Source organism: Hirundo rustica, chromosome 3, assembly GCF_015227805.2.
Source record: "Hirundo rustica isolate bHirRus1 chromosome 3, bHirRus1.pri.v3, whole genome shotgun sequence".
NCBI lineage: Eukaryota > Metazoa > Chordata > Aves > Passeriformes > Hirundinidae > Hirundo > Hirundo rustica.
Window position 1 is genome coordinate 58,098,105 of NC_053452.1, and position 27,330 is coordinate 58,125,434.

General features: G+C 36.7%; 1 protein-coding gene across 6 annotated transcripts in view; it reads right to left on the reverse strand.

Annotated features, from left to right (window-relative positions):
- Nucleotides 1-674: 674 nt before the first annotated feature.
- The window catches only part of PCMT1 (protein-L-isoaspartate (D-aspartate) O-methyltransferase), a 50,788-nt gene continuing 24,132 nt past the window's right edge, over nt 675-27,330 (reverse strand). For 3 of the 6 annotated variants that reach the window (XM_040057780.1, XM_040057786.2, XM_040057781.2), the window contains 7 exons: nt 24,117-24,221; nt 22,938-22,969; nt 21,097-21,201; nt 17,785-17,905; nt 13,006-13,091; nt 11,242-11,411; nt 675-2,895 (listed from right to left, as the gene is read on the reverse strand). In XM_040057780.1, the coding sequence (XP_039913714.1) occupies nt 2,883-2,895; nt 11,242-11,411; nt 13,006-13,091; nt 17,785-17,905; nt 21,097-21,201; nt 22,938-22,969; nt 24,117-24,183 (594 nt within the window). In that variant the 5' untranslated portion in view covers nt 24,184-24,221 and the 3' untranslated portion in view covers nt 675-2,882. Of the gene's footprint in view, nt 2,896-11,194; nt 11,412-13,005; nt 13,092-17,784; nt 17,906-21,096; nt 21,202-22,937; nt 22,970-24,116; nt 24,222-25,646; nt 25,766-27,330 lie in introns of those variants that run through there. The other 3 variants (XM_040057782.2, XM_040057778.2, XM_040057785.2) reach the window with 3 other exon arrangements.

Consider the following 27,330-nt stretch of genomic DNA (forward strand, 5'->3'; position numbering starts at 1 on the left):
TCATCAGCAGAGCTGGTGCACACGCGCTGTGTGCTGGTTTCCCTCCAGAAAAGGTCACGTTATGGGCTGTGGCCTCAAGCCAGCTGACCAGTCTGAACAGAAAAAGCACACAGTCATCCCTGCTACATAAACAGAAAGCATCCATCCAGCACATCAAACTCCTCTGTGGAGAACCCACAACTCTTGGTGGGTTTTCAAAATACAGGTATTGGCCTTCCAAGTCTTCTGCTGTCTGGATCCCAGAAACAACCAGATAAACAACTCAGAGTCCAGCCAATCCATTCTCCCAAGCTTTTCTGTCTTAGAGGTAATAGTAACAGCCCAGTGCAACATGACTGCCCCTCCTATAAACAGATAAAACTTTAATCCTTGCAAGTGGCAAATCACACTCTCTGAGGAAGCTGGATTCAACTATGGACAGCAGACAGAACCGTGCACCAAAACACACAGATGTGAACTAAGAGAAATTTCAAACAGCCACCAAAAACCCCACTTATATACCAGGTAGTATTAACAATTGTAACTGCTGAAATACATTAATTGACTGAAAATGGACACATAGTTCCAGTCAGTTAAGAAATCAGTATTTTTATACGTTTTCTTTTAGATATGTAAAATCCTGTTGAAGGTTAAAAAACAACAAAACCAATGACAAAATCAGACAGACACCTAGATACAGCTTCCTCTCAATTTGTTTTATTTGGCAAAGTAGCAGTTCAGACAGTTCACACAGCATTTATTCAAGCTCTTCAAGACTTCTGCATTTCAACTTGTCCTTGTCTCCAAGTTTTTACTTCAGAACCATTGCTCCATCATGGAGAAGTTTCCATTTTCGACTCCTAAATGCTCCTCCTGGATGTTCCTTTCTGTCCGAGTACTTTGACTATCATCGACCCCTTCAGTGGAATGGGTGCACTATTCTCACCAGCCTTGGTCCCTGAAGCCTTAGACCTCCTGAAGTGGTTCTCCTGCAGAAAGCTGTCAACGGGTCTCAGCTTTAACACCACTTCCAAGTCAGGCTAGCTTATTACACTGTGTCCAGAGACAGGAATTTGGGTACAGTTGAGCTCATATTTTTCATTTAACGTATTAAATTAGTGAGAAGATGTAAATAAAGCTGAACTCAAACTGAAAGATACAGCGACCAAAAGGTTGAACGTTAGCATGCATCAGTTAAGATATTTCACTTCAACACCAAGAACTAGAGTCACAGTTGATTGTGGGTTAGTACAAATTTGTCAGAAGCAAGTGGATTTTTCTGGATTGTATTTTCTAGAATACACGCTATATTACTTTCTTTAGAAGAGTTATCTTGTGCATGTGCTCCCAGGCTACAGTCAAATCAGGAGGTGGTACATTAACTTCCAAATATCTAAATAAATTAAGTCATATAGTATCTTTTACAGAGGGACAAAATGGGGCTGGCCTTCAAAAGGCAGATTATTTAAAAAGTTCCTTTCTTATATTCAGAGGCCTTTGAATTTTAACCTTTATGCTTCCATTGATTAATCCTATCACAAAATTATTGCTCTTCCACCATAGGAGGTTGTTCTGTTTGGTTTTTTTTTCCCCAGTGATCACTATGGGTTGTTTTATTCTATAATCCTTCCTATAATAATAATAAAGATAATACGCTGTTTATTTTAATTCCTGGTTGCTCAAATATGAGCAGGATGACTGAAGACACACTTCGCCCCTTTCCCAAAGCAGCCCACCTTACTGTACTGCTTCGCAATTTGCTGTTGACATTTTACAGTCCAAACCAGAAAATTTAGGGCAGAAAAAAAGGTTTATAGCCTTCCAACTATTCTATATGAAAACTGAACAAGTCCATCTACCTGTACTTAGGAGTCCAGGATTCTTTCTGCATGCAGGATGTGTTCCTTTTACAGCAATTTAGAATTCACTTTCTAAAAAGCCAGAATTTTTCCTGGGTGCCCACAGTTATAAAAATAAAAATGTTAATACAGCAAATGGCTTTGCCAAAAGCAACTTTCTTTTAGAACCAAAGGGGGTTTTAGTTTTTAATAAAGAACCTAGCAATCCGTATCTCAGGCTACTTACCCATCCTTATCTTCCACACAAGCAGAACCCCCCGCTTTTGCTTTTACTTTATTTGGCAAAGCAGCATTGCGTAAATTGTCCAGTGATCGGAACACACCTCACCTCACATTTATGGAATTAGATCCATGTGTATCACACTGAGCTATGAACCACAACAGAATTTCAAGATTACATTGATCAATTTTAGAAGGAAAGGGAAAACCAAGCCTGTTACGTCCAGCTTGAACAGCCATGTTTGATAAGAGCAGCCACCCACCTCTGATGTCTGGAAATTTAATATATACAAATGCCTGGTTTTAAGGTAAAAAAGCAGCTGATTGTATCTACTGCATGCTAGTCTATGACACCATGTCAAAAGCTTAGAAAGGAAGTTTGTCTCCTTTTAGTAGCATCTAGCAGACGTTGGAACACAGAAAACCAGGTATTACCTACGTAGTGTCGGAAGGTGCACAGAAGCAGTTTTACCAAGGGACACAGGAGCTGAGAGAAGTGAGTGTTCAAGTTCTCCCATCAAAATCAGAGTTCACAAGCTACAGGTCTTTATCTGCAGTTTTGCAGAAATTCACTTTGAACAGATGAAAGTGAAATAAAGGCATGTTAAATAAAACAGTGCCCACATAAAACTTTCCACCATTTCTTTATCAGATTTGCCTTGAGCATCTAAAAAAATAAAATAAACACCACGCTTTTCCATGCTGATAACAACAGTATAACGAAGTCCAAAACAAGCTGCAATGCTGTTGGTTTTCAAAAAGCTTTTAGAACTGGAGATGAGCAGTCCACTGTAACACTATGTTTGGGTCAAGATGATGTAGCTTTTACAATTCATCCCTGTAGAAAGAAAACACATGCAGTTATGTTTCTTCTCCCCTTGAAAATGATATTTGAAAAGTTTTGATACTGAATCAGGTTACATTTAAGTGCTCACGCACATCGGCAAGACTTCAAAAATCTCTTCAAGCATTCGAGAAAAAAAAAAGAAACACCAAAGGAAAGGCAACAGCAATCCCATATCATCTCTTACTATTAAATGACTTATTGTGAAATATGGCTCCCTCTGCTTTACATTTAATGGATCACTTGCTTTAAGGAAACTCCACACACTGCACAGCTAGTAACACAGCTACCTGCCATCCAAATTCTGCTGGCTACACACTGGAAAGCAACTGAGCCAGCTTACTAGACAGAGTGTTGGCAAAACCCATCCTCTGCAGCTGCCAAAAAGGCAAGTTTAGCTTCAGCTGCACTCAAGAACTCTCAAGAAAGTGGGAACACAATCTTGCATCCCTGACATGCAGTTTTGTACCATGTAGTTTATTTATTTCTCCTGAAGGAGCTATGATAAATCAGGAGTAGGTTATGGAAAGGCTGGGGGCAGGGCAGTGTGTGTCTCTGTGTGTGAGCTAAAAGGAGATCTAGTTAGGAGAAAGAATGCATCAGAAGTCTCTCTAAATCACTGAAAGGAATCTAGAAAATGCAGAGGTTTGTTCCTGTAGGATATTTAAAACAGATTGAAACAAGAAGCCCATAAAACCTATATTGGAACCATAAAGTTATCATATAGTACTGATTTGTTTAAGTATTTCTAAAGCATTCATTTTAATGCAAAATGCCCATCAAATCTGAAAGCTGTGCACTGTGCCATTCTGATCACAGGAAAGCTCCAAGAGAAATGTTTTGGCTCTTTTTTTTTTTTTTTTTTTTTTTTTTTTTCCCCCACAAGGCACAAGTGTTCTATAAATTCAGAGTGAGTTTGCTGCAATTTTTCTTTTAGTAGGTGCATCAGCCTCATTAGCCAAAGCAAAGTGTCAGAATTAGAAAAAACCTCAGTAATGTGATTGCTGGCTCAATACATAATAGCATTTCCAGCTATCATGCAAACTAATGCACAAAAGTCTAGTTCTACATGCACACGTACAAAACTTTTAAGTTACAAAGACATTATTATGCTCCAGGAATCATACAGCATGGAATGACAGCATGCAAAACATGTAAAAAAGCAACTGAAAAGGCTGTAGAAACTAGTGCTTAAATGACTAGTTTTCTATCTAATGCAGTTGAGATGCAAACCTTGTGATTTGTAAGTGATAAATATTTGCATTCTTTGCACTTTGCACTGCCTCCTAATAGTAAGGTACTAATCACACAGCTTTAGAGCACTGGAGTAATTACAGACAGCAGAAAAAAGCAGGAGGCAGAAGAACACATCTTGGTAGGGATAAAGAAAAATCTGTTTATAGCTAAAGGTTTGGAAGCTCTCCATATTTGCCTATCTCACAGAATGCGTATTTGCTTAATTTAAACAGAAAAAAAGAAATTAACATCTGATACCCAGTTTAAAATGCAGTGCTAGTGAATTCAGGACAAGTGTTTCATTCATCCCTAGCAATTCCAGGAGCTGCATCATCAGTTAATTTTTACAACTTCAAGAAGTGTATTTAAGTAATGACTACTCTGTTGCTGGCTTAGTCTCATTGTGGGTGTGATTTTTATCCTGATTCCTACCACACACTCACAACATTATAAAACCTTGGTTTTTTTACTGTGACAAGTAATTCTTTATCCTTCAAACCCAAGATAGATCCTCAAGAAACTATAAGCCTAAGAAACATTCTGTATTTACTCTGAAACTATTAAACACAATGATTTTACCCAGCCACAGATGTTAGCAAGGCTTTTGCCTTTTTGCTAATGCACTTAAGGTATTTAAAGCGAGGGTTTGTTTTTTCTTTTCCAAAATGATATTTCTACTTAAAACATGCAAGTATTATATGAATATATAAATTAAAATAAATTATATTAAAATGGCAATGTTTAAATTGTTAGTATTTTTCATTGCTTTAACATATTCCCGATCACTACATCCTACATGTGACATTCAAAATAAGGATTTTCATATTTTATGTTTTAGAACATTAACAGTATTAAGGGAATCGGCTTTCCTCAAGAGATTTTTCACTTGCTCTCCACTACTCATTAATCTAACAACAGCATTCCAGCCCAAACCAATCCATGATATAAGTGTTAAAAATAGACAGCATTTATTTTCTACAGATAGAAGTTGAATTTATATGTCCTTTATTGGATTGTATGTATTAGAAAGCTCCAGATCACCTGATGGGTAACAGTTGTCAGCCTTCTCCCTCATGTAGCACAGCTTGCAGACATAAATACATATTGCAAACCAGCATAAGCTGACCTGAGCTGATCCTGTATGGATCGGAAGCTCCCAAGCTATGAAATCTACCAGGTTTCAGTGAGAATCAGGATACAGGTCTATCCTCCCAGTCCTACAACAAAATCTATCCTGCTACAAAGCTTAAAAGGAGACTCAAAAGATTGCTCTTTCCATGTTAAAACTATCCTGTTGTCCTCTAGAGACACAGGGAAGATCTACCCATTTGTATTCTTTCTGGCCACAGCTGTTTGCTGTGACTCTTATACAACTCACATAATTTCTCTCCACCTTCATATATGCCCTCCTTCCAATCTGCTTACCACCTCCTGCTTAGCAAGCAGTATACACATTTAGGGTTTAAGTCACCATAGTAGTCCTTCTCAGGCCTTTGGAATTGCAGCAAGAGAACCACTCATCTGTCAACTGAGGCATCAAAGCAACTTCGCAAGCTCAAGTTAAAGCAAATTTCAGAAGTCGTTAGCTCAAAAGTACTATTCTTGCAAAAAATGGAAGAAAGTTTGAAAAACTTTGGCTTACTACTAGGGAAAACATATACATGAATATTCTATGCTTCCCATTATGAATATCCAAAAACAAACCAAGAAACGTTCTCAAAAAAAAAAAATCTAATAGGCAGCACTTCAGGTAAATGACAGAGTTTGTGAAGAAATAAAGAATCAATAATCTTATCAACAATAAATTTAGGATACAAGTAAGTCATGCAGCTTTGCAATTCCTCACCACCTCTTTAGTAGAAGGCATTCAAATTAAGTATTTGAACAAATATTTATATATCTATCTGAAGTGCGTATCTCATTCTTTTAGACCAACTTCTATTTTCTTGCCATTAGGCAGCATTTGACTTTCCCTTTTCAATATGTCATTCATCTATGAAAAATATGCTGTCATTACTGAAAGTGAAATACAGAGTGTAGCCCTTTATGAATTAGAAATACAGCATCTACTCAGTGTTTCAGTAACCCATTATTTCTCACTTTATAATTTTAAGGATGCAATATTTAGACTTGTGAAATTTTTGTCTGGAAAGGTGCTATTATAAAATGTTTACTATTTGCTATACTCAATCATAAAATTGAGCACAAATTGAAATTATAAAGGAATTTTTTCTGTAACTGACAGTATCAGATATATCGCATGCACTTTTACATAATTGCATTGGGCTTGCCTGGCAAGGTTTTGGGGTGGGGCAGGGCTGCAGGGTGGTTTCTGTGAGAAGGTGCCAGAAGCTTCCTCCATGTTCTATAGAGCCAACACCAGCTGGCCAACACTGAGCCAGTCAGGAATGGAAGCAACATCCCTGCGGTAACACATTTAAGAATGAAAAAAGCGATTGTGCAGAGAAGAGCAGGGTGAGAACATGGGAGAGGAACAGCCCTGCAGCACCCAGATGAGGGGAGGAGGGGAGGGAGCTGCTCCAGGTACGGGAGCTGAGATTCCCCTGCAGCCCTTGGTGAGACAGCTGTGCCTCTGCAGCCCAGGGAGGATCACTGGGATGCAGAGATCTACCTGCAGCCCATGGAGGAGCCCCTGCTGGAGCAGGTGGATGCCTGAGAGGAGGATGTGAACCTGTGGGAAATGTGCTGGAGCAGGGTCCTGGCAGGGGCCTGCAGACCCATGGAGAGGGGAGGTTTCGTGGTAAGACTTGTCACCCTGCGGGATACCTATGCTGGAGCAGGCTGTGCCTGCAGGACTGCACTCCAAGAACAGTGACCCACCTTGGAGCAGTTCCTCAAGAACTGCAGCCCATAGCAAGGACTCGTGTTGGAGAAGCTCATGGAGAATTGTGTCCTGTAAGAGGGACCCCACACTGGAGCAGAGCAGCAGTGGGAAGAACGTGTGATCAACTGACTGTAAACTCCAGTCCTTGCCTCCTTGCACTGCCGGGGGGCAGGAGCTAGAGCTAGGAAGGAGGGAGAAGGGGTGCAGGAAAGGTATTTTTAAGTTTTTTTTTCTACATCTCATTATCCTGCTTCGATTTTGCTTGGCAATAATTTCAGTTAATATGCCCAAGTCAAGTTTGTTGTACCCATGGTGGTAACTGGTGAGTGGTCTCTCCCTGTCTTTAACTCTTGAGTCTTCTGGTGTAGTTATTCTCTCTGTCCAGTTGTGGAGGGAGCAGCTTTGGTGAGCACCTGGCATTCAGTCAGGGTCAAACCACCACAGTAATACATAATTCTTAAATTTAACCTGAAATATTTTGTGCAGAGATTCTTTCTGCCAAAGTAAAATAAAAACTTGAACCATAATCATTATTCTGCATGGCCTGAGGCATTCCAGCAAACAATACCTGCTAATTTCAAACTCAATTGGTCAACTAGCCCATCAGGGGTACTTGAAACACTGAATAAGAGTTTCTAAGCAGAAACATATTAAAATATATCCTAATAAATACATTTTCCAAAAGAGTGTTAATCGTGGTTGATGTACAGATAAGAGGGTACAGTAACAGCCCCAGTTTAGTCAGAAAGGTCATACTGTCATTATAATTTTGTATTTTATCAGCAAGTACAAATTTAGCATGCCATTTATAAATAATTTCTAATACAATGTGTAAGACAGAAGTAGTTGTTAACATTTTTAAACAGTAGCCTGTCTGGAAATCAAATCCAAATGCAACAGAGACTCATTGCAAAGTGTTATTTACATTGTCATGCATCCACATCAGCAACAGTGTGGCCAGCAAGACAAGGTATCCCCTGGAGGTATTTAAAAGATGTGTAGAAGCGGCCCTTAGGAACATGGTTCAGTGGTGGACTTGGCAGCACTGAAAAGTCAGACCCAATGACCTTAACCATGTTTTCTATCCTAAATAATACCATGATCCTGTGACTTTTAAAATTGTCTTTCCATGCAAGTAGTAAGTGAACTGTCAGAGAGAAATAAAATTAGAGAGATACTAATTTATACAAGACCTGCCAATAAGGCAGCCATCAAGTCATGTTCCTAACTGTGCAAGACCAAGAGGCCTTCTCTCCATCCATTTTTTTTCAGTAAAACAAAAACCCAAAACAATTGATAAGTTTTATGTGAAAGGACACCCTTATCAGTATAATCACACAACTGGGCATTGACTGCTGGATCTCTGGCAAACTGCATTGTTTTCTTTTGTACCAGAGATAGGGTTCCTGTGTATACTCTACTTCTAAATGTCCCAGCGAGTCACATTTGAGAGGACTCCCAGTAGTATCACGAGATTAAAAAAATACTACTGCAACTGAACCAAAACTAGAAAGTCGTGGCCTAAATTTAAAGAAATTTAACATTATTTACAAATAAGATGCTTTATTTAGCAAATGGATTGAAATCCAAGGAATCTTTTCCTTCCAGCTACCCCAGACTTCCTTTAGCTACAAGTTCCAGTTTTACACAATGAAGCATGATAGAAAATACCTGAAAATAGGTTTGACTTCAAACACCACTTAAGAGTGTTGTGCTGCTCTGCAAAAGCACCTTGCAGCCCCATTAAAGAACATTCCAAAATGTGAATGGCTCAGCAAAAATTTAAATAGCTTCTTTCCTGCCAATTGGAAGGACTGCTAGCCTAGGAAAATGCTGCTGGCCTATCAAGTATATTTTGTGAAGGGACACCAATTCTTCCTTCAATGTGATGAAAGAGTTATCTGCATTAGGAATGAAATCACATAATGTAAACTAAAAGAATGACAAACTAAACACACAGAATTGAGGTAATCTTAAAATGATTATTGTTTAATGAATTTGATATTTATAGCAACTAATCTCCCATACACTACAGATTTTTATTACAGAAACAATTAGAGATGCTTTTTCAGAGGAGTCCCTAACTGAACTCTGCTCACAGATCTTGAGCAATTTAGAAAAGAAAAACTGAAATTTAGGAAGTGAAGAAAAAACACTTCTTTCATCTTTGATGCCAGCATAGATAGCAAATGCTGATTTATAATTAGGAATTTCCTTAGCAGCAGCTGGCTGACAATACACTTCATAGTCACCAACAAGGAAAAACAACAAAAAGAAAGATGTGATCTCCTGTAAGGTCAGCAGTACACTGACAGTTATCCTAGCAAATGGAATGGGAATTTTCTTCAGATCACAAAAAGGACAATTAAAGAAATATCAAACATTACAAGTGGACTTCTGAGATTTTCTTTAACAGAGAGTTCCAAGACTGAATGAAATTTAAATGTGCATGGCAAGATACAGCCTCTATGCCATTGCAGATGAACTTATATTTTCTGATAACACCACTGTAAATTCTTAAATTAAAAATAAATAAATAAAATCAAGAAGTGTTTCAGAAAAGCACATAAATTGGTATGAATTTCTGGGGAAAATAACCCTACAGTATGCATGACTGAAGGCTCAAACTATTAGCTCTTCCCAAGCTAGCAGACAAAATGAAATAACAAACTGCACCGAAGAGATGCAAACCCCTCAGAATTCTAGTCCTTAACACAGTACCCTACCTTCACCTGTAGCAAGGGATAAGCTATCATTCATGAAACTCTTCTTAAAGTGTTTTGTGAACACACAACTGCTACCAACAAGTCCCAATTGCTACCATAATCAGATAAAGTGGAAATGGAGGAAGATCTATGAGACCTCTCTGAGAGAAGGAAGGCTTAAGAAGACAACTATTCTTTTTTAGAACAAACAAAGCATGGGCTCCAAACTTAAATAAAACATTTGCCAGAGGAGGAAACCAAACCACAAAGGAAAGCTTCCAAAGCCTTACAAGAGGCAGGAAACCCCTGAGTACCACACTGAGGGAATACTGGCAATATTCGAGGCCAAAGCATTCATCTGCATAACAAATACAAAACATTTGAATAACAAGCACTCTTCACAAGCTTTGAACTAAGCTGTATTTCACCCAAGTTGTTTTAAGAGTAATTTGTACACGGTAGCTATATAGTAATCCAAGAAACACTGAAATGAGGTTTCACTTAGCAACATTATGCAAACTGCATTATTTGTACTTATTATGAATATTTGGATAGGTTAGATTAAGTATTCATGTATTCAAATCACAAGCTATACTCCAGAATATTAAGAGAAAAAAAGCCAAAAATCTAAATTTAGGTTATAAAGCTCAAGAGTTGTTTTCAGAGCTCAATGCACATCTCTGCACTTCACTAATGCCAATAACACATTCACAAGCACTTTTTGCCCGGAAGCAAAACAGCAGTGCTGCTTTGTTCATTCACATACTAATGCCTAGCATGGCTTAAGCTGACAGATGCATTAAGTCTATTTATTTATTACTGGCTGTTCATTTCAGCAAACTGGAAGGTTTCCTGCTTCTCGAAAGGCCTTTAGAGTTTGCTTTATTGACAAACACAAATACTGCCTCTCATCAGAGACAGATGACAGACTTTTAATAACACGTCTGAGAAAATTTTCTGAACACTACTCAACTATATTCATACTTTAAGGGAAGAAGGAATTACCTTCTTTACTTTTTGCTGCTTGGGGGCTAAAGGAAAAGTGCTTGCAAGATCATCTACATTTTTGACAAATGATTTTGCAAAGATTTTTCTTCATTTGTACTGTTTCAGAAAAATAAAAAATGAACACCCAATTACCACTAACTTAAAGGACAAAACAGTATTTATTAAGTAAAATTTTACACTTCACCTTAATTATTGAGCAAAATAGTTATAAAAAAATCATTAAAAGTGAAGTTTAACCTTAGAAAATACTGTGTTTAAAACAACAAATAAGAATCTTCAAAACACCAAAGACTAAAGAAAATATGTCCACAAAAGACAAAGTGCAACCCATGCAATATTTTTCTTCTGTTTTTAATTTAGCTCAAACTTAGCATAACCTCCTTTGGGTGATGTAGTAACGCAGACTGAGTCACTTTTCATGGTATGGAGGAGCAGAAAGCAATGACAGCAGCAAAGGCAGGCCTTGCAGTCTATCTGCTTAAAATTCACACCCTTTCACCTTGCATGTGTGTGGAAGAAGTAAGTGGAACAGAAAATCACTTCCACCTGGACCACTGCTTCTCTTTATCTGTTAAAGGCACATATATCACTCCCATCAGAGGCTTCATTTTGACACTGCCATCTTCTAGTTTGTCATACTGTTCGAGCATCTGGTTTCCCCCAGCAGGGCCAACTGGTAATATCAATCTTCCGCCAGGTTTTAACTGGTCTATAAGCTAGAACACAACACAGAAATTAGAATGTAACCAGCCACTTCAGAGAAGCTGGATCCAAAGTTTGTTACAGTAGATTAATAGCTTTGCCAATATGTATTTATCTATTTTTATGCCGTAGATAACTACTTCCATTAGGAAAAATAAAAAGTGCACTGAAAATGGGAGTATCATAGCAACACGGTACAATAACTGGTATTACAATAAAATAATTTAATTAACTGGGTAGGTTGCAGTTTTATTTTCTATATATGTGGGGGAAACACGTAAATCACAGATTATTTTTACAGCAGATTCAATCTTTTGAAACTGTTTAACTGCTCAATAGTCATTGTGCATCAGTACAGGCCCATTGCCAAAAATTCTGGGGGTAACTGACCTCCCCTTACGCCCTCAGAATAAGATTTGAGATTGGTGACTTTTTATTTTTTCTCTTCCTGGAAAAATTTTGTCTACAACACACTCACTACCCAACAGCTCCTCTCTCATTCTGTGAATGGAACAGCCTTTTATGAAACTAGTCTAAAATATATGAATATGAGTAAGATAAGTGATACATAAACATAGTATGTGAGAAACGCTTGCTATTTTTTTTCATAGTTAAAGGAGGCTAATCACAGTAGTCTCAAGAAAAATTTCATAATTCCCAGATGTCATGAAAAAAAACCTTAATCCCCATTGCTAACAAAAGTTATAATTAAGAACTGTTTCATTCACAACTAAGCTTTCAGTTACTTTTTAAATTGTCCTCTGTCAATATTTTGCTGAGAACACCCTGCACACCCCCACCAAAAAAGAAAACCAACCAAAAAATCTCAAACAACAAAACCCAAACAAATAAATCCCCCTAAAAAAAAAAAAAAAAAGTCCTAAACCCACAACCAACTTAAAAAAAAAAAAAAAAAGGCAAAAAAAAAAAGCACCACCACCACTGGTCATTGTCTGGAAATGTCCAATCTGTCTATAACACCTCAAAACCCAGACTTTCACTACCACTCACTAAGATTTAAAAACCTTAACTGGCATCTAGCATATAAAAATCATGCTATGCATTACCATGTGCCTGATGAAAGGAAGAGAAAAAAAAAAATCTTAACTGCAAAAACGGACTATATGTATGCACACTCTAAAGCCCCTAGTTACTCTTCAGCTTCTCTAGTAAGAACTGCCCTGTATCCATTCTGAAAGCTATGAACAAATGGCACTGTTTGTACTTCCAGCTGAGCATTTTACTTTTAAAAGACTCAGTGCTTTGGAACTTGGAAAGCACACTTAAATTTTGTAACTCAGTTTTTGATAAACTTGAATTATCTTATTAAACAAAAATGCTCCAGTTCACTGTTGTAATAGAGGGTTGTACATGTCATTTTAAAATATGTTTATTTAGAGCAGAGTTATTAGAACATACAGCTTTATCAAACCAACAGGAAGCCCAATTGTAACAGAGACAAAAGCCCCACACCATACAGTAATACCACACTGCCCACTGATACTCCCAGCAGTGCAAGCTACCAAGTATTTTACATACAGATGTATGCAAAGCATTCTCTACAGCTAAGATATTATGGAAACACACACACAAAACATAAAGGCTTACTGCTTGGGGCACAACCGGGGCTGCAGCTCCAACATGAATGGCATCATAGGGAGCTTCTTCTGCATATCCCATCCGTCCATCTCCCACTGCAAGAAAACACTAGTTTTTAAAACATTTTCAAAAGGACTGGAGAAAACAGCTGTTTTCCCACATCTATATGTAAAAATAAACACATTTGTAAAATAAATGCAACAAAACACCATTGTGTATACACATGCTTACAAAATATACTAAATACTATTGAAGCATCTGAAATTAGCATGGATTTATAATGAAAGTTCTTGGAAACACATAGTCCACCTAGAAAAGATACTTGAGTATTTATGTGCCCTACCAACTCCAGTGCAGCTGAGCTTCCCCCCCTCATTCACCCTCTTAGAACACACACTTTGCTTTGCCTTGTCTTCATACACACCATTTCTAAATTTAATACAAATCATAAGTCCAAAGCATTAAATGTCAGAAGCACGTATCAAAAGACTCCAAAGGTGAGGAAAAGACAAAGGAAGTGCTCCCATGGACTGTATGCCTACAACTGCACTACCGGTTGGAACAAAAGCCCACACCTATATGCATACATTAATGCACTACTGCCGTAACCTCTGCACACCCCACATTCCAGCAGATGGGCCTATTCTTCCTGCAGACAATAATCATTGACTAACACAGAGAGATAAGTCAGACTCATGGCTAAAGCTCCAGGTGGCTGCTTGGAAGATGCTAGGAGCAATTAAGGTTTTCAGAGGTTATCAGCACTGCTTCAGCTTTAGTGGAGAAATCATGGAGAAGCACCCTATCACAGATGTCTCATACCATCCCAGTTATGCAGAAGGAAAGAGTAACAGTTTGGGGTTTTTAAGCCAATGAAATGTGACACACTAAACTGGACCTCAAGTTAAGTTTTGAAAGAAGACGATGCGAATATGGCATCCACAGGAAGTCAGAGAAAGTTAGGTAGGCTCTCTCTGGAGTTATTTAGAAAAATGTAATAAATGAGGCTGAATCATCCATAAATTCATACTCTGTGATTACAGAAGATCCACTAATCAGTCAAGAAAAAAAAAACATGGAGGTTAATGAGCATAGTCCTCTGATCAGCACAAGTAATTTGGAGTTTCCCATCTTCGGGCTAAGCTTTGACTATGAAAACACCATTATGACAGGTTAATTAAAACTGAAAAGAGTCAAAAGAAGTGCTACACCCCAGACAGAAGCTGAAAATCTGTCAACTTTTTGCCTTCCAACAATTCACAAGGCAGGAAAAACACATGGTCACCACAGCAGGTTTCGTTTTGATCTCCATGATAAGGAGGGCCATCTGGATAGTAAGAACACCCTTAGGTATCCAAGACAGTGCAGGAAGCACTGGACAGCTCCTCAAAACAATTACAACTGAGGTGTTTGTCATCTTCCTTATGATGTCCTAAAAGATGACCCTGGCAAGGACTTTCTTCACCCATGCTCTTTAAGAGAGCCCATTTCCTCAGAAATTGAGAAGTCTCTTAGAGGTCAGTGACATAGCTACTCATATCACCAATTCTGACCAGCACAAGCTCCAACCAAGGGGCACAAGCAGAATCTGCCAGGCAAAAAGTACCAGTGCTTCAAGAGAACTCATCCCTAACAATCACCATTTCCACTGAGTCAGATGGCAGAAGAGGTCACCAGGAACAGAAGTTCCAGTATTTCCAGGGTGTAATCCCTCTGACTGCCAAAGTGGGTTTTACTGGAACAACCACCTCAACGCAGTCAAGTATATAATTTATACTATATTTTAGTAGCACTGTACAACTCTTCTAAAGAAGCAGCAATGATGTGTTTGTTACTGTATCAAGCTGCTGTTCCACCAGAGATGGCAATGGAGAAACACTTCAGCTTATTCATACAGATACTGCTAAAAATTATGTTAAGTTACACAAGGAAGCAGATCCTCAGTCCCTGGGGTGCAAAGCAGGCATTAGAAGCAGTGATCTACCGTACTGCTGGCAAAAGAAGGGACTTCCAAGTTGAAGAAGCAGCTGTGAAAGAAACTGCTGTCACTTCTGAAGAAGAATACATGTACTCTGAGACATAAATGTCCCTAGTGCACTCTCCAGAGAAATCTAAGTGTGACTTTTGCCCATCGTATCACTTTACTGACAGTAGTAAAACAGACCCAAAACCAACTAACCCCTTTGCTCTTAGAATGAATAGCTAACATCTTCAAAAACAGCACACACCCAATCGGGGGGGGGGGGGTGGGAATCATGCTCCTTCATATACATCAAGCACAGCATGGTGCTTCCCTTTTTAAATCCATAAAAATTCTCATGGTTACAGAAGAAATATATCCATCCACAATGGCAACACACTTTTAGATAAACAGATTTAAAAAACAGTGAAGTTGGCATTCATATACTCAATGTCATTCAAATTATTCTGTTATTCAATGTCCAAGGGGAAAGAGCAGCCCAAATTTTCTGCTTGTGTTTACATCCTGAATAATGTCACCTATCCTACTCACACCTCCAGTTACATGCAGCCTGTCATTGAAATAATTGTGGTGGTGGGTGGCAGGTGGTGATGAGGAAAACCCTTTTTAATAGAAGGGGTTCTGTAGCTTGTTTATAAATCTAGACCTGATCTGCTGATCACCATACTCAGGCCTTCAGTGCCTCTATGCAGACCTGTTTCACACAGAGTTGTAGCAAGAGCACAGAAACAGAAGAAAATTACTTCCCTCAGTCATTTAGAATCCCTCATCCCTGCTGGCTATGGCTGCATCAGCAAATAGTGCAGTACAATAGAAGCAGATTTGTACAGCAAAAGTTTTTGCTGAGAACTTGGCATCCATGTAACATAGTGTTTCAGGATAACCGCCTCAGCCTAGATCTAAGATTAGATTATTGTCTTAATATCCACATAGCTAACATATTTGTTTGCTTCTTGGAACACATAATCTTGTCTAGTTTCATCCAAAAGGAATCAAATTTTGTGCTTTCCAGGAGTACTCTCATGTGAGCCAAAGAGTGGCAAGTAGAAGCACTTGAGAGATTCACCTCAAAGGCTTTCTCCTGATACTAAGAAACAAAACAAAAATCAAGCTATTAAAAAAAAAAAAAGAAAAAAAAGAAAAAAGAAACAAACAAAAAAAAAAACACCCTAAAAACAAAAACAAACCCACAAGCTAACAAAGACATGTTAATCCAAGTATACCTATTCCCAGCTTCTTGGTGCAGTTCTACTGAGACACCACAAAATAACTTTGGTGTTCCTCATATGCAATTATGGTATATGTGAGATATGACAAAGCAGAGTAGAATGTCTGAAGCACACTGTGAAAAGCCAGCAACTGACCCACCTGGTCTTATTTCATACAGCTCCCATCATCAGTCAACTGGTTTTCACAACCTTTTTTTGTTTGTGTTTTTCGGAGGGGGGTGGTTTGGGTGGGGTTTTCTATTTCTCTCTTTTTGTTTTAAACAGCTGTCTGGATTCTTGCTCCACATTAAAGAGCTCTCAGGAATCCAGCACAGCTGAACCATTCTTCTCCAGCTAATTCACAGAAGTGTTACTTGTCCATCTCTACTTTTTTAAAACGTACCTCACAACAAAAATCTATTCACAAGTCTTTTAGTCACCCTGCTATATAGTCAAAATCAATATAGATAATGATGTTTACTTAGAATACTAGACTTGCAAGAGCACCAGAGTTTGTTTCAGGAATGACCAGAAGAATACGTCAAAATTGCTTTAGTACAGCAACAATGGAAATTATTCCCTCATTCCCCCTCTACAGCCCTAGCAGCCTAACTTCTTTACCAAGAAGTTTTGAGACATAAGTGTTCTCAGCAAGATACATTGCATTTTATACATTCATACATGTTGATAAACTTATTTTAGAAACATTTGGGAAAGCCCCTCATTTATACAAAAAGACCAAGAATCAAAATAGCAATTAAGCTAAAAGACAAACATCACATAATAATCATTTTCCAAGTCTTCCTCTAAGAAGCCTCAAAAAGCATCCAGACCTTCAACTTCTTTTTTAAACTTAATGAATAGAATGACACTTTTCTCCTGCCAGCCTTGCGTCTTCTAAGAAAAACAAACAATAACCAAACAAAAAATCCCCCCCAATTTTTTTTTTTTTTTTTTTTTTTTTTTTTTTTTTTTTTTACTAAAAGCCCATTATTTAAAATAATTCACTGTCCTTGTATCATTTAGGCATTATTTCCTCTCAGTAACTCTAACTGAATTAGAGTATTTGGTCTCAATCACTTCTCTAATATACAACTACTGCCAATTTTAAAAACAAGTGAGATAAACTTCAGTGGTGCATACTGCCACTCTAGTACTTTTTCCACTTGAATCTTTGCATGCAGCTTTCCCAATTACTTTATCAGAAGCGTGAAGGCTTTGTTAAAGCACCTAAATTTAGACAACAGGGTATTTATTCAAGAACAGTTGTGAATTCAACCCAAATTTTAAATAGCAAATATAACATGACAGACCTTCAGCATGTATTTTCACCAAAAAACCACTTCCCTGTTAACCTTTTCTAGAAGAATGAGTGCATAGTCTTTGAGATCATCAGAAATCATATTCTGAAAACTGGGGGAAGATACTGTTTTTCAAAGGCCTAAAGACAATTTAGATTTTCAAGTTTTCATTTGGCTTCTCTTTCTTGGGTTTAACTTCTTAAATTAAAACTTTTAATAACATCCAATTCAGTCATTTTCAACCAGCTGCTAGAAAGAATATCAGTTTAATTAGTAAGTATATCAGTCTGATGCTCACCAATCAGTTTCACTCTTCCTGAAGACAGCAATGTGGGATCGTCTTTTTTGACATTATTTATTGAGTCATCTACTAGTTCTTTGATATGATCAATTCCTACAACTTGTCCTTTGGGACCAACCTGGAATAAAAATATACAGTTGAACAATTTCTGCTAGTTTTATTTACAGAATGAGTACTCATACTTCCTGATATCATTTCTCTAATATAAAAACAGCAAAGTGGAAGTATATTTTCCCAATGTTATTAAAACTACCATTAGAAATGACAAATCCTGACTGCTAGAAGCACCTGATGATTAAAGTGTGTCTGCACAATTTACTAAATACTTGTTACAGTGATCTTTTTGAGATGGTATTCAGTTGTGTTATATTGTTAATGGAGGTTTCTTCTTGAAATTTTTAGAAATTAAATTTGATCATATTTGTTTTCATTACCTGCAATAACATGTAACAATGTCAAGGACACAGACTAGAACTGATCTCCTTTCACACTGAACAAAACTAACTAAGGATTAAGGTTTTTCTAGAGAAGACATTACTTCAAGGATTAAATCATGATTTTTATTCAAAATCATCTCAAGAGTCCTATTCTTTCAGAAGCAAATGTTGCAATTACCAGTCAGGGACAAAATACCTTCCACTCACCCTTGCATTCATGAATCTACTTTCAGATTTACAGCTCCCCTCCACAGGAAGAGAGGAACTTCTGAGAGTTCTTAACTCAAAAAAGGTCACAAAAATCTCTGTACTCTGAGAAAGTGAAAAAAAGTCTACTAATAAAAACTTCTCCGTTACAGGTATTTCTTCCAGAATTTTGTCTTCAGCCCAGAAAGAAACATTCAAAACCAACCCAAATCTTAAAAATTCTGACCACTTTTAGCAGGATTCAGCTCAGAGAACACAATAGCAGAGTAAGTCCTAGCAGCAGCCCATGTTGTCTAACAACTTTGAACACATCTGAACACATTGTTTCTGTATCTTACATTTTAATATTGTAAAGACATGGAAAATTAGTAACTTGTTATCATGGGAAATTCTTTTGTTTGTTTTGTTATACACAAGTCCTATGTTAAAAATATTAAAAGAGCTTTGTTGTGTTTGAGTGAAAGAGCACCACCCCAGCCTTTGAAATAGGGCAAAACACAGAGCAAGCTCTCACTATGACAGCCATGGGTTGCTGTTCAGAGGAATGCCTGGCAGTCAGTTGTACTATAAGCTGGCAAAGATCCAGTATTTTCCAAACAATAATGTCACAGAAATGAAAATTCAGCAAAATGGTGAGAGCATGAAATAGCCTGATAAAGTAAGAGAACCTCATGGTGCATGTGACAGCCCATTATGCAATTTCTGAGCCCTCACCAATTACCTCTGTCTATTACCCCGGAACTGTGAAGCGCATGCCAACAGAAAGATGGCACAGTTTTTGGGATCTCCATGTTAGGAATAAAAATATATCCCAGTACTGACAGGATGAAAACTGTAATTCATTTAATTTGCCAGCAACCCTTGGAAGTAAATAAACTTAATTTTGCAAGCTATGTAGATAAGCTTATCACAGAAGTTTAACATGAAAATTCAAAGAATAATCTTAAAGATACTGTACTAGTCTAAGTAAAGATAAAGCTTTCCCAGAGGTACCACAAATGAGATTATCATCATAAGAGTAAAGTTGTCATCTATGCGCACTGAGGCACCTGTGCCACAAATGTGAGCTTCTAATTCTAGATCTCAAGTAGACTGACAAGCAACATCAGCATAGTCACAAAAAGCACATCCCCAACTGAATTTTGGTGGCAAAACACTATACTATTAATTCCCATAATATACTTCTTTTGAGGTTTTGTTACTGTTGCAGTGCTATCAAGTAGAATGAAAGCACTTAATTTTTCATGACACATGTCTTTAAGCCATTCCAATGCAAACCACCAAGGAAGATTCATAAGAGGCACAGGACATTCATATGGCAATAAAAAGATAAGAGGGATTAACTTCAGGAAATTTGGAAAGGGATTTCCTTTTTGTGCTGATTCTGACTTCTCCACAGCTGTTTTAGTAAAAAAAAGTGCACCAAAATTTAGCACATCCTGTTCAAAATGGCTATTCCTTTATGCATTCATAACGGACTGGCATTCCCATGCTAGCATTTGATTACTGACTTCACAGACCAAAAATAATAGGTAGTTGTTGAATTAAGTGCCATTTAAGATTTCCTCTAAACTGCAGTTTGGTTAACTTATGTCAGCTAATTTCTTTTTTTTTTTTTAAATTTTGCAGCTAACACTTAGAAACCTAAATACTTTTGCCAGTACATTGCCCAGTCCTAGACATTCTGAGCTAATTCTTAACACAGAAACAGAGGTGGTTGTAGACTCAGACTGGTGCTTGAAAACAGAAAACTAAGTAGCAAAGAAACCTAAATGAGAAATTATGATATGTTTCAACACATTTCAAATTAACTTTGCAAGAAGACAAAACAAAAAATCTAATTGGCAGTTTAATGAAGGTCCCTACTAATCATAAAGCAATTATAAAGCCCTGGAACAGAGAAAGAAGAACTGATTATATTCCTCTTCATGAATCAGTCTAACAATACAATAGCTACAGCCACTTAAACCCAAAATTTTTCATCTTTTTCCCCGATGTAAGATAGGGAAGAACACAGAAAATTCCTTAGGTACAGGATGAGTAACACAACTGAGATTAAGTTACATGGCAAAGACGTAAAATTCAAATTGATATCTAACTTATAAAAAGTTAAATGGACACCTATAGTAATGCTTCTGCAATATAACAAGAAAAGAAAGCAATTAAATTCAAAGACAATTTACATATATATATATATACACACACAAGATTTTTTTCCTGTGGAAATAGGATTGTTTTATGCTTCGCTAAGCTCTCATCATTAACAGGAATCCATGATAATTCATCACAATGAGAACAGTCACAGCTACACAAGGTAACAAAAACGGAACTGTTCAAGACAAACATCTTCTTCCTTCAAGACATAAAGCAACAACTAAAATTCAAACATTAAAAAAAAAACCAACCCAAAACAATCCAAAAACCCTAAGCTTCCTCTCTAGGCAGTTTCTTCACCATTACACAATTTACTGGACCATTTAACTTGAACATCTACAACCAGCAACCATAAGAAATGGGTACCAATCACACCCAGGAGAGTAAGTTATTTTCTGTATAATATACTTCAGTCCATTACAAAGCATGCTTTTTTTTTTCCCCTGTAATTCAGAGTTACACTCGACTTCAAGCAGTGTTGATGATCAAGTGATTAAACTAAATAACTCACCATTCGCGAAAAGCATGCTGTAAGAATTCCACTTCCAGATCCTACATCAAGTGCTTTGGCTCCTTCGTGTAACTGATCAGACAGAAGTTCAAGTGCATATGCATGCTAAGAGAAGACAGAGAGAAACTTTCCAATTATTTTAAGTGCCTGTTTTACTCAATATATATTAATTTCTTCAGAGATTTTGGGAATTATCCTGAGCATTTGTGTAAGAAATTTCAGAATCATTTCTATTACAAAAAATATGGGGAAAGGAGTTAACTACATTATATAATCATTGTTATTTCATTAGCTTCAACAAAGTTCATGAGTGTATTTTTTTTTTTTAATAACATCCATAAACAAAGCCCCATCTGACCATTCAAGCTTCTAGCACAGGCTCTATTTATATATTGGGAAAGACATTATAAACCAGTTTATTTCTCCTCATGTCTGGTGACTTACTATTCTGGCAGTATATGGCCAATAAAGAATTTAGTTTATCATTATACTATATGCATTGGAATAAGCTGGTACAAAAGCTAGCTAGGAAGAAGGCAGCTCTAGAGCATCAAGAAAAATGGTTATTAAAACTACCTCCTGTATTACCTGAACACTTACTGAACGAAAGAATAGGAAAAATAAGTTGTCTCTTACAAAGGCAGATAGCCAGGCTCATGTATGAAATGCAGTACACTGTAGACACACTTGATGACTTTTGCTTTGCTACGTGGTGGACCAGTGCACAAACTAAGCTTAGGCTCCACACTAAAAAACAATTTGTTCTTTCATGCTTTAGAGATAGCCATTACCACACTCTCTCAGCTTAATCCATCCCACCCAGAAAACACAAATTATTAGAGTGCTTTCTGTTAGAACATTCCTTGTTAATATTTGCTTAGAGGATATATTCCATTTTTGCTCTAATACTTCATATACTACTAGCACTAAGCATTGGAAAAATAATGACTTAAGGGACTTAAAATTTTGAAGCATAACATTACTTATTTTTCCCCTTAGCAATAGTATATTTTTCTGTCTTTTCTTGAATAATATCATTAACATCTCTATACAAAACTCCTGATTTTTTTTGTATTGATAACTAGGTAAATTCTAAGCCAACTACACAGTTTTTAGTCAAGAGAAGCAGACTTTTACTATTTTTTGACACTTTCCAAACATCACAAAGACAAAATACATGCTTCCATCCACCTTTTATATCAAATAAAGATACACAGAAAACTTCTATCTGGTTTAGATGTACGCAATGAAATCCCAACTGGAACACTCACCCTGGTCTCAAACCACTTGGCAAAAACCCCTGCAACTCAAGTACAATGCATCTTTTTTCCGGTCCAGAGATTTAAAGGCATTACAGCAGTACCATACTACAGGAATCACTGTCTTTCACTCCTGAATTCTTATGATTTTATAAACTACAGAGTAATTTACAATGGAAGGATCTCTGGAAATCTTCTGGTCCAGACCTCTTTCAATACAGGGGCATTTTAAATTAGGCTGCTTAGAACCCTGTTCAGTGAGCTTCTTTGTATATCAAAGAACAGAATTTCCACAAGCTGCAAAGCCTGTTTCAGTAGCTAATTATTCTCAATTTTTTTTTTAACTCTAGAAACTAATCAGAATTTCCTATGTTGCATTTTTTGCCCACTACCCCTCATCCTATTGCTGTACATCTGCAAGAAAATTCTTGATCCATCTTTTTTACTTCCTCCCCGTAGGCAGTTCACCAAAGTGTCACTGCAATCAACTGCTCATTAAATTTACTATGGCAAATACTTTATTTCAAAAGCACCTGGATGTTTATAAAATCACTATACTAATCACCTAGGTTTAAAGCTTACCATATGTGGAGCACTGATTGTTGCCTGGAAACCTGTAAAACAAGAGAGTGGAAGATGTTCACTGTTGTTCAGACAGCAACCTTACAATCTTTATTACCTCGACTGTAGAGTGCAACACCTTCACTGTCACCCCCATTCAGGGTACAACATGCACAGCCCAGAAGTTACACAGGTACTCTACATCAGAAGTGAGTTACAGTACATCAGCTGAAAGCTACACTGTGTCAACTCTCAACAGGAAAAAAAATAATTTTATCCTTGATCTCAGCTACAATCTCCACTTTGTCACTATACATGGAATGAATATCACATATTGAGGAAGTAGGTTTAATTCAGAAGAGTAATGTCTCCCAGAATAATGGGAGACATTACTGTATTACATTACTGGTCCTTTTTCACTCAACCCCTATGTATAAACCTGAATTTGTTAGTTTGAGTTTCATGTAGTGGGGACCACAGAACATCTGGAGAACAACCTCCTGTATTCTCCAAAGAGCAAATGGGGACAAACACCTATAAGAATGGGAGGAACACTCACCTATATTTGTTTTTGTAAAGATACATACTCAAAGGCTTATGTATCTTAAAGTATTTTTTAATTTTACTCTACAGCTAACAAAATCCTAATAAAATTCACTCACCACGTACTACTAAAGCAAGGAAAAAGAAATAGGTAGATACATAGCTCATTCTCTTGTCTTGGAAAGATAAAGCTGGGACCAGGATGGAAAACAACTGTCCTATCAGTAGACCTTCCCATTCAAAGCCTATCATTAAAGATTTCACATAATGATTTAAGAAACTTTCCATTGGTCCCAACTGAAAAATTTCTGTAAAGATAGGGAATGTTTCTACCATAAACTGGATGCAAATTATCTTTAAGTATTTACATCAGTTGCACCATCATAAGCTGCTGTGGTTTGAAAAATAAACACATATTTACACATACTAATATGGCTGAAAAACATCTCTCTTCCTGATGTATCCAAATATGCCAACTGCATTCCACAAGAAACTGAAGCTTAGTTAAAAGGTACACAATAAATTGATGAAGAACTAAACAACCTTCCAAACTAAAAAAAAAAAAAACTTTTTCACATTCTTAACACATAAATTACAAAAGCAGTCAAAGTAACACAAATGAAAACAATCTCAATCACTTTTGCAAGATGCTCTTACCTATAGACTGTGGAGAGTCCATGTAAGGGTTGTATTTTGCATAGTGGCAACGGTCTGTAGCCAGCATTACTTCAAATACCTTGTCTGTTTTGATTATTCCATTTTCTATAAACAAAAAAATATATAAAAATGAAGGGATTGTTTCTCTTCTGCAGAGCAGGAGTCTGTGAAATGTGTTAACATATTCATAGCATTGTGAGAAATCATGTGCCTTACACAGATCTCTAACACTCTTACCCTCATCATACTGCCCATGGCAGGGGTTGGACTACATCATCTTTAAAGGTCCCTTCCAGCCCAAACCCTTCTGTGATACTAAAATTAAAATTAAATCTGGGGTCCAGAGATCAAACAATGCTTAAGCCAGTGAATGTTGAACAAGACTTTCCCTGCAGTTACAAATCCTTTTCTGAAACCATTGGCAAAGATCGATGCCATAGGAAAACTCAACTTCATGCACACCTTTGATAAATCCTAAAAATACAGTCAGTAAGACATTAGTGTTACTATATACACCAAACAAGATATACTTCATATTTCTAAGAAGCTATAAAAGTAATTATTGAAAAATATTCAAAAGCAAGTTGGAAATGTGAGGTTGAAGCATCATCGCTCAGTACTTTAGTTTCCAGATCTGTTTGTCTTGCATTAGCAAAGAAAAAAAACCACCTTTTGTAAAGAAACTCCCACGGAATCTGAATTCTTATGACGGGGCAGACTGAGGCAAAAAAGTTTTCATATAAAAAAACCCTCTGAATATTTTTACACTTTTCAAAATAAAATACAAATGCACATGCATGTAAAATGTCAGAAGCAGCCATTTTTCCTTGCTGTTTTACTGCAGGCTTTTAAAACATCGATAATTTTTCTGATGTTTTGAAGAGCCCATTCAAGAATAATGTAAAATTTTGGAAAACAAATGCAAGAAATTAACTAATTACTTGCATTAGAAGATGATATAAACTACAAATAACTGACATTTCAATGATGGATTACTTCATTAACTTCTTTCTTTAAATAAGGATTTATTTGCAAAATTATACTTTGAAAGAAAAAAAAAAAAAAGATCATTTGAGCACCATTAATATCTAATCCAAAACATGAAAATCAGATTATGGAACTTCTGTAAGATTGTCCTGAAGTTGCACCAGTGAGTTTTTTTGAAGTACCACCAACAAAACATACCTGTGCCCAGGACTGGGCTGACTTCTGCAGAGACTTTCCTGACTGTTTACTGGGTACTCCCAACTACACCTATCAATCATGGGATTTTCTTGTCTTTTTTTCTTATCTACAATCTATGTCCAGAATTAATTATCCTATGTAACACAGAATTAAATTCAGAAAGGAAAATAACTCCTCAGATCATATTCCTTTTTGGTCTGAAGACAAAGTGTCACATAGAACTGCAAAAGGAATATACTATTACTATGGTAAATTTTCAGGAAAGCAATCCCTTTTAAAAAATATTATTTTTAAAAAATATTTCTGTATCTGGTAAGTTGCAGAAAAAGCATACACTCCACTTACAGTCCCTACACGTTAGACATATCCTGTTCTTTTACTTCATTTTGAACGGAATACTACAGCAGCTCCAGTTAGAGGAAATTCATTTCAATCCAAGGTTTTAAATCCGAGCCAGTAGGCATTTGTGGCAGTTCATAAGTTTACTTACTGAGCAAAACTGTACCCAAAAGAAAACAAACAAATCAATCCATTAATACATTGGCACTAACAACAGAGTATAGTAAGGAGAAAAAAAAGTTTTCCCTGACCGCTAGAAATTAGTTGGATTGGTTGTATAGCAGCTCTGTGACCAAAGCATAGAAACAAAAAAAAAATTATCAAACTTTTACTCTTAGAATCTCATTAGGAATCACTAAGAAGTTAGTATCTCCAAATCAAATGTACTTTAAAAAAAGGATAGTAAGCAAGGCTGATTATAACAAAAGTGAAGAGATAAAAGCTCTTGGGGGCTGAAGGGACGCAAAAAAGCAATAGCTGAGAAGCATTCACAAAGGTCTAAAATAGTGGTTTATTTCTTTACATGCAGATAAATGCATATATTCTAGAACTATAGTTAGCCACCTGCTCTTTCCTTTCATGTCTTGTGGAATAAACACGCAGATAACAAAAAGAATAAGCTTCCAGCTTGGAAATGCAACTGCAGGGGCCTATGATAAGGCCAAGAACCTTCTCTAATTTCACAAAACTTAGCTACAGTAAAAGTACACACAATGATGAAATAAGATGCTTACGCTGACAGGCAAATTACAAAAAAACCCTGAAAACAGAAACTACTAATATTCTACAGATTTTGAGCATTCCTTCAGCTCTCATTCATCAAACAAGCATGAAATTTGCTGACTGTTGTACTGTCTTTGATTATGGTCATCTTTTTCATCAGTAAGTAAGAACTGAAGAAAGTTATCCATACTCAAGAGTCCTCAGCAGAATCTGTGAGAGAAGCTGAATCTGCTGTCAACCGTTTATTTCAATTATTGAATAACGCTCCATCCTCATTAAAAAAAAAAAAAAAAAAAAACAAACAAACAAAAAAAAAACCACCCTCTCAGTTATCCCCCCCATAGATTAAGTCTGCTTCTCAAATTTGTTTATTCCACAACAGAAACAACATCAAATTTTTGGTGGGCAATAAGAAAAACAATCAAGCCCTAAACAGTAAGGTGAATACTGACTTAGTTGTAATTTTTATTGTGTTGATAACACTAAGGTTTTTTTTCTTAGTCTCACAGCTGAATATAGAGACACACAGCAACTGTAATGTACCAAACTCCAAAAAAGTCCTTTCTTTCCTGCAATAGTCAGTCCCAAAATGAACAGCTGCCAGGATCTTAATTCTGTCTGAAAGGTGTCTCTACTGAATTCTCAATTAAGTCCAGAAAACAAGAATATTCCCTAAAGAAGCCAATAATAGAAGCTTTTTTGCAAAATGACATTATAATTTAATGTCATCTCTACCAAAAAAATCCAAAATATATTAACTATTAATAAAATGCTAACTAAAACCATTCTCTAAATCTTAGAACAAAGCTGCATATTGCAAGAAAATAATTCAAAATTAAATGCATAGTAGAATATCCTTTCCAATTATAATATGCAGAGAAAACTCTCCTTGAGGACACTGTTGGATTTCAAGACCGATAATCAGTTTGCACTGCAAACAAATCAGGAATTAAAGTGTTTACAAGGA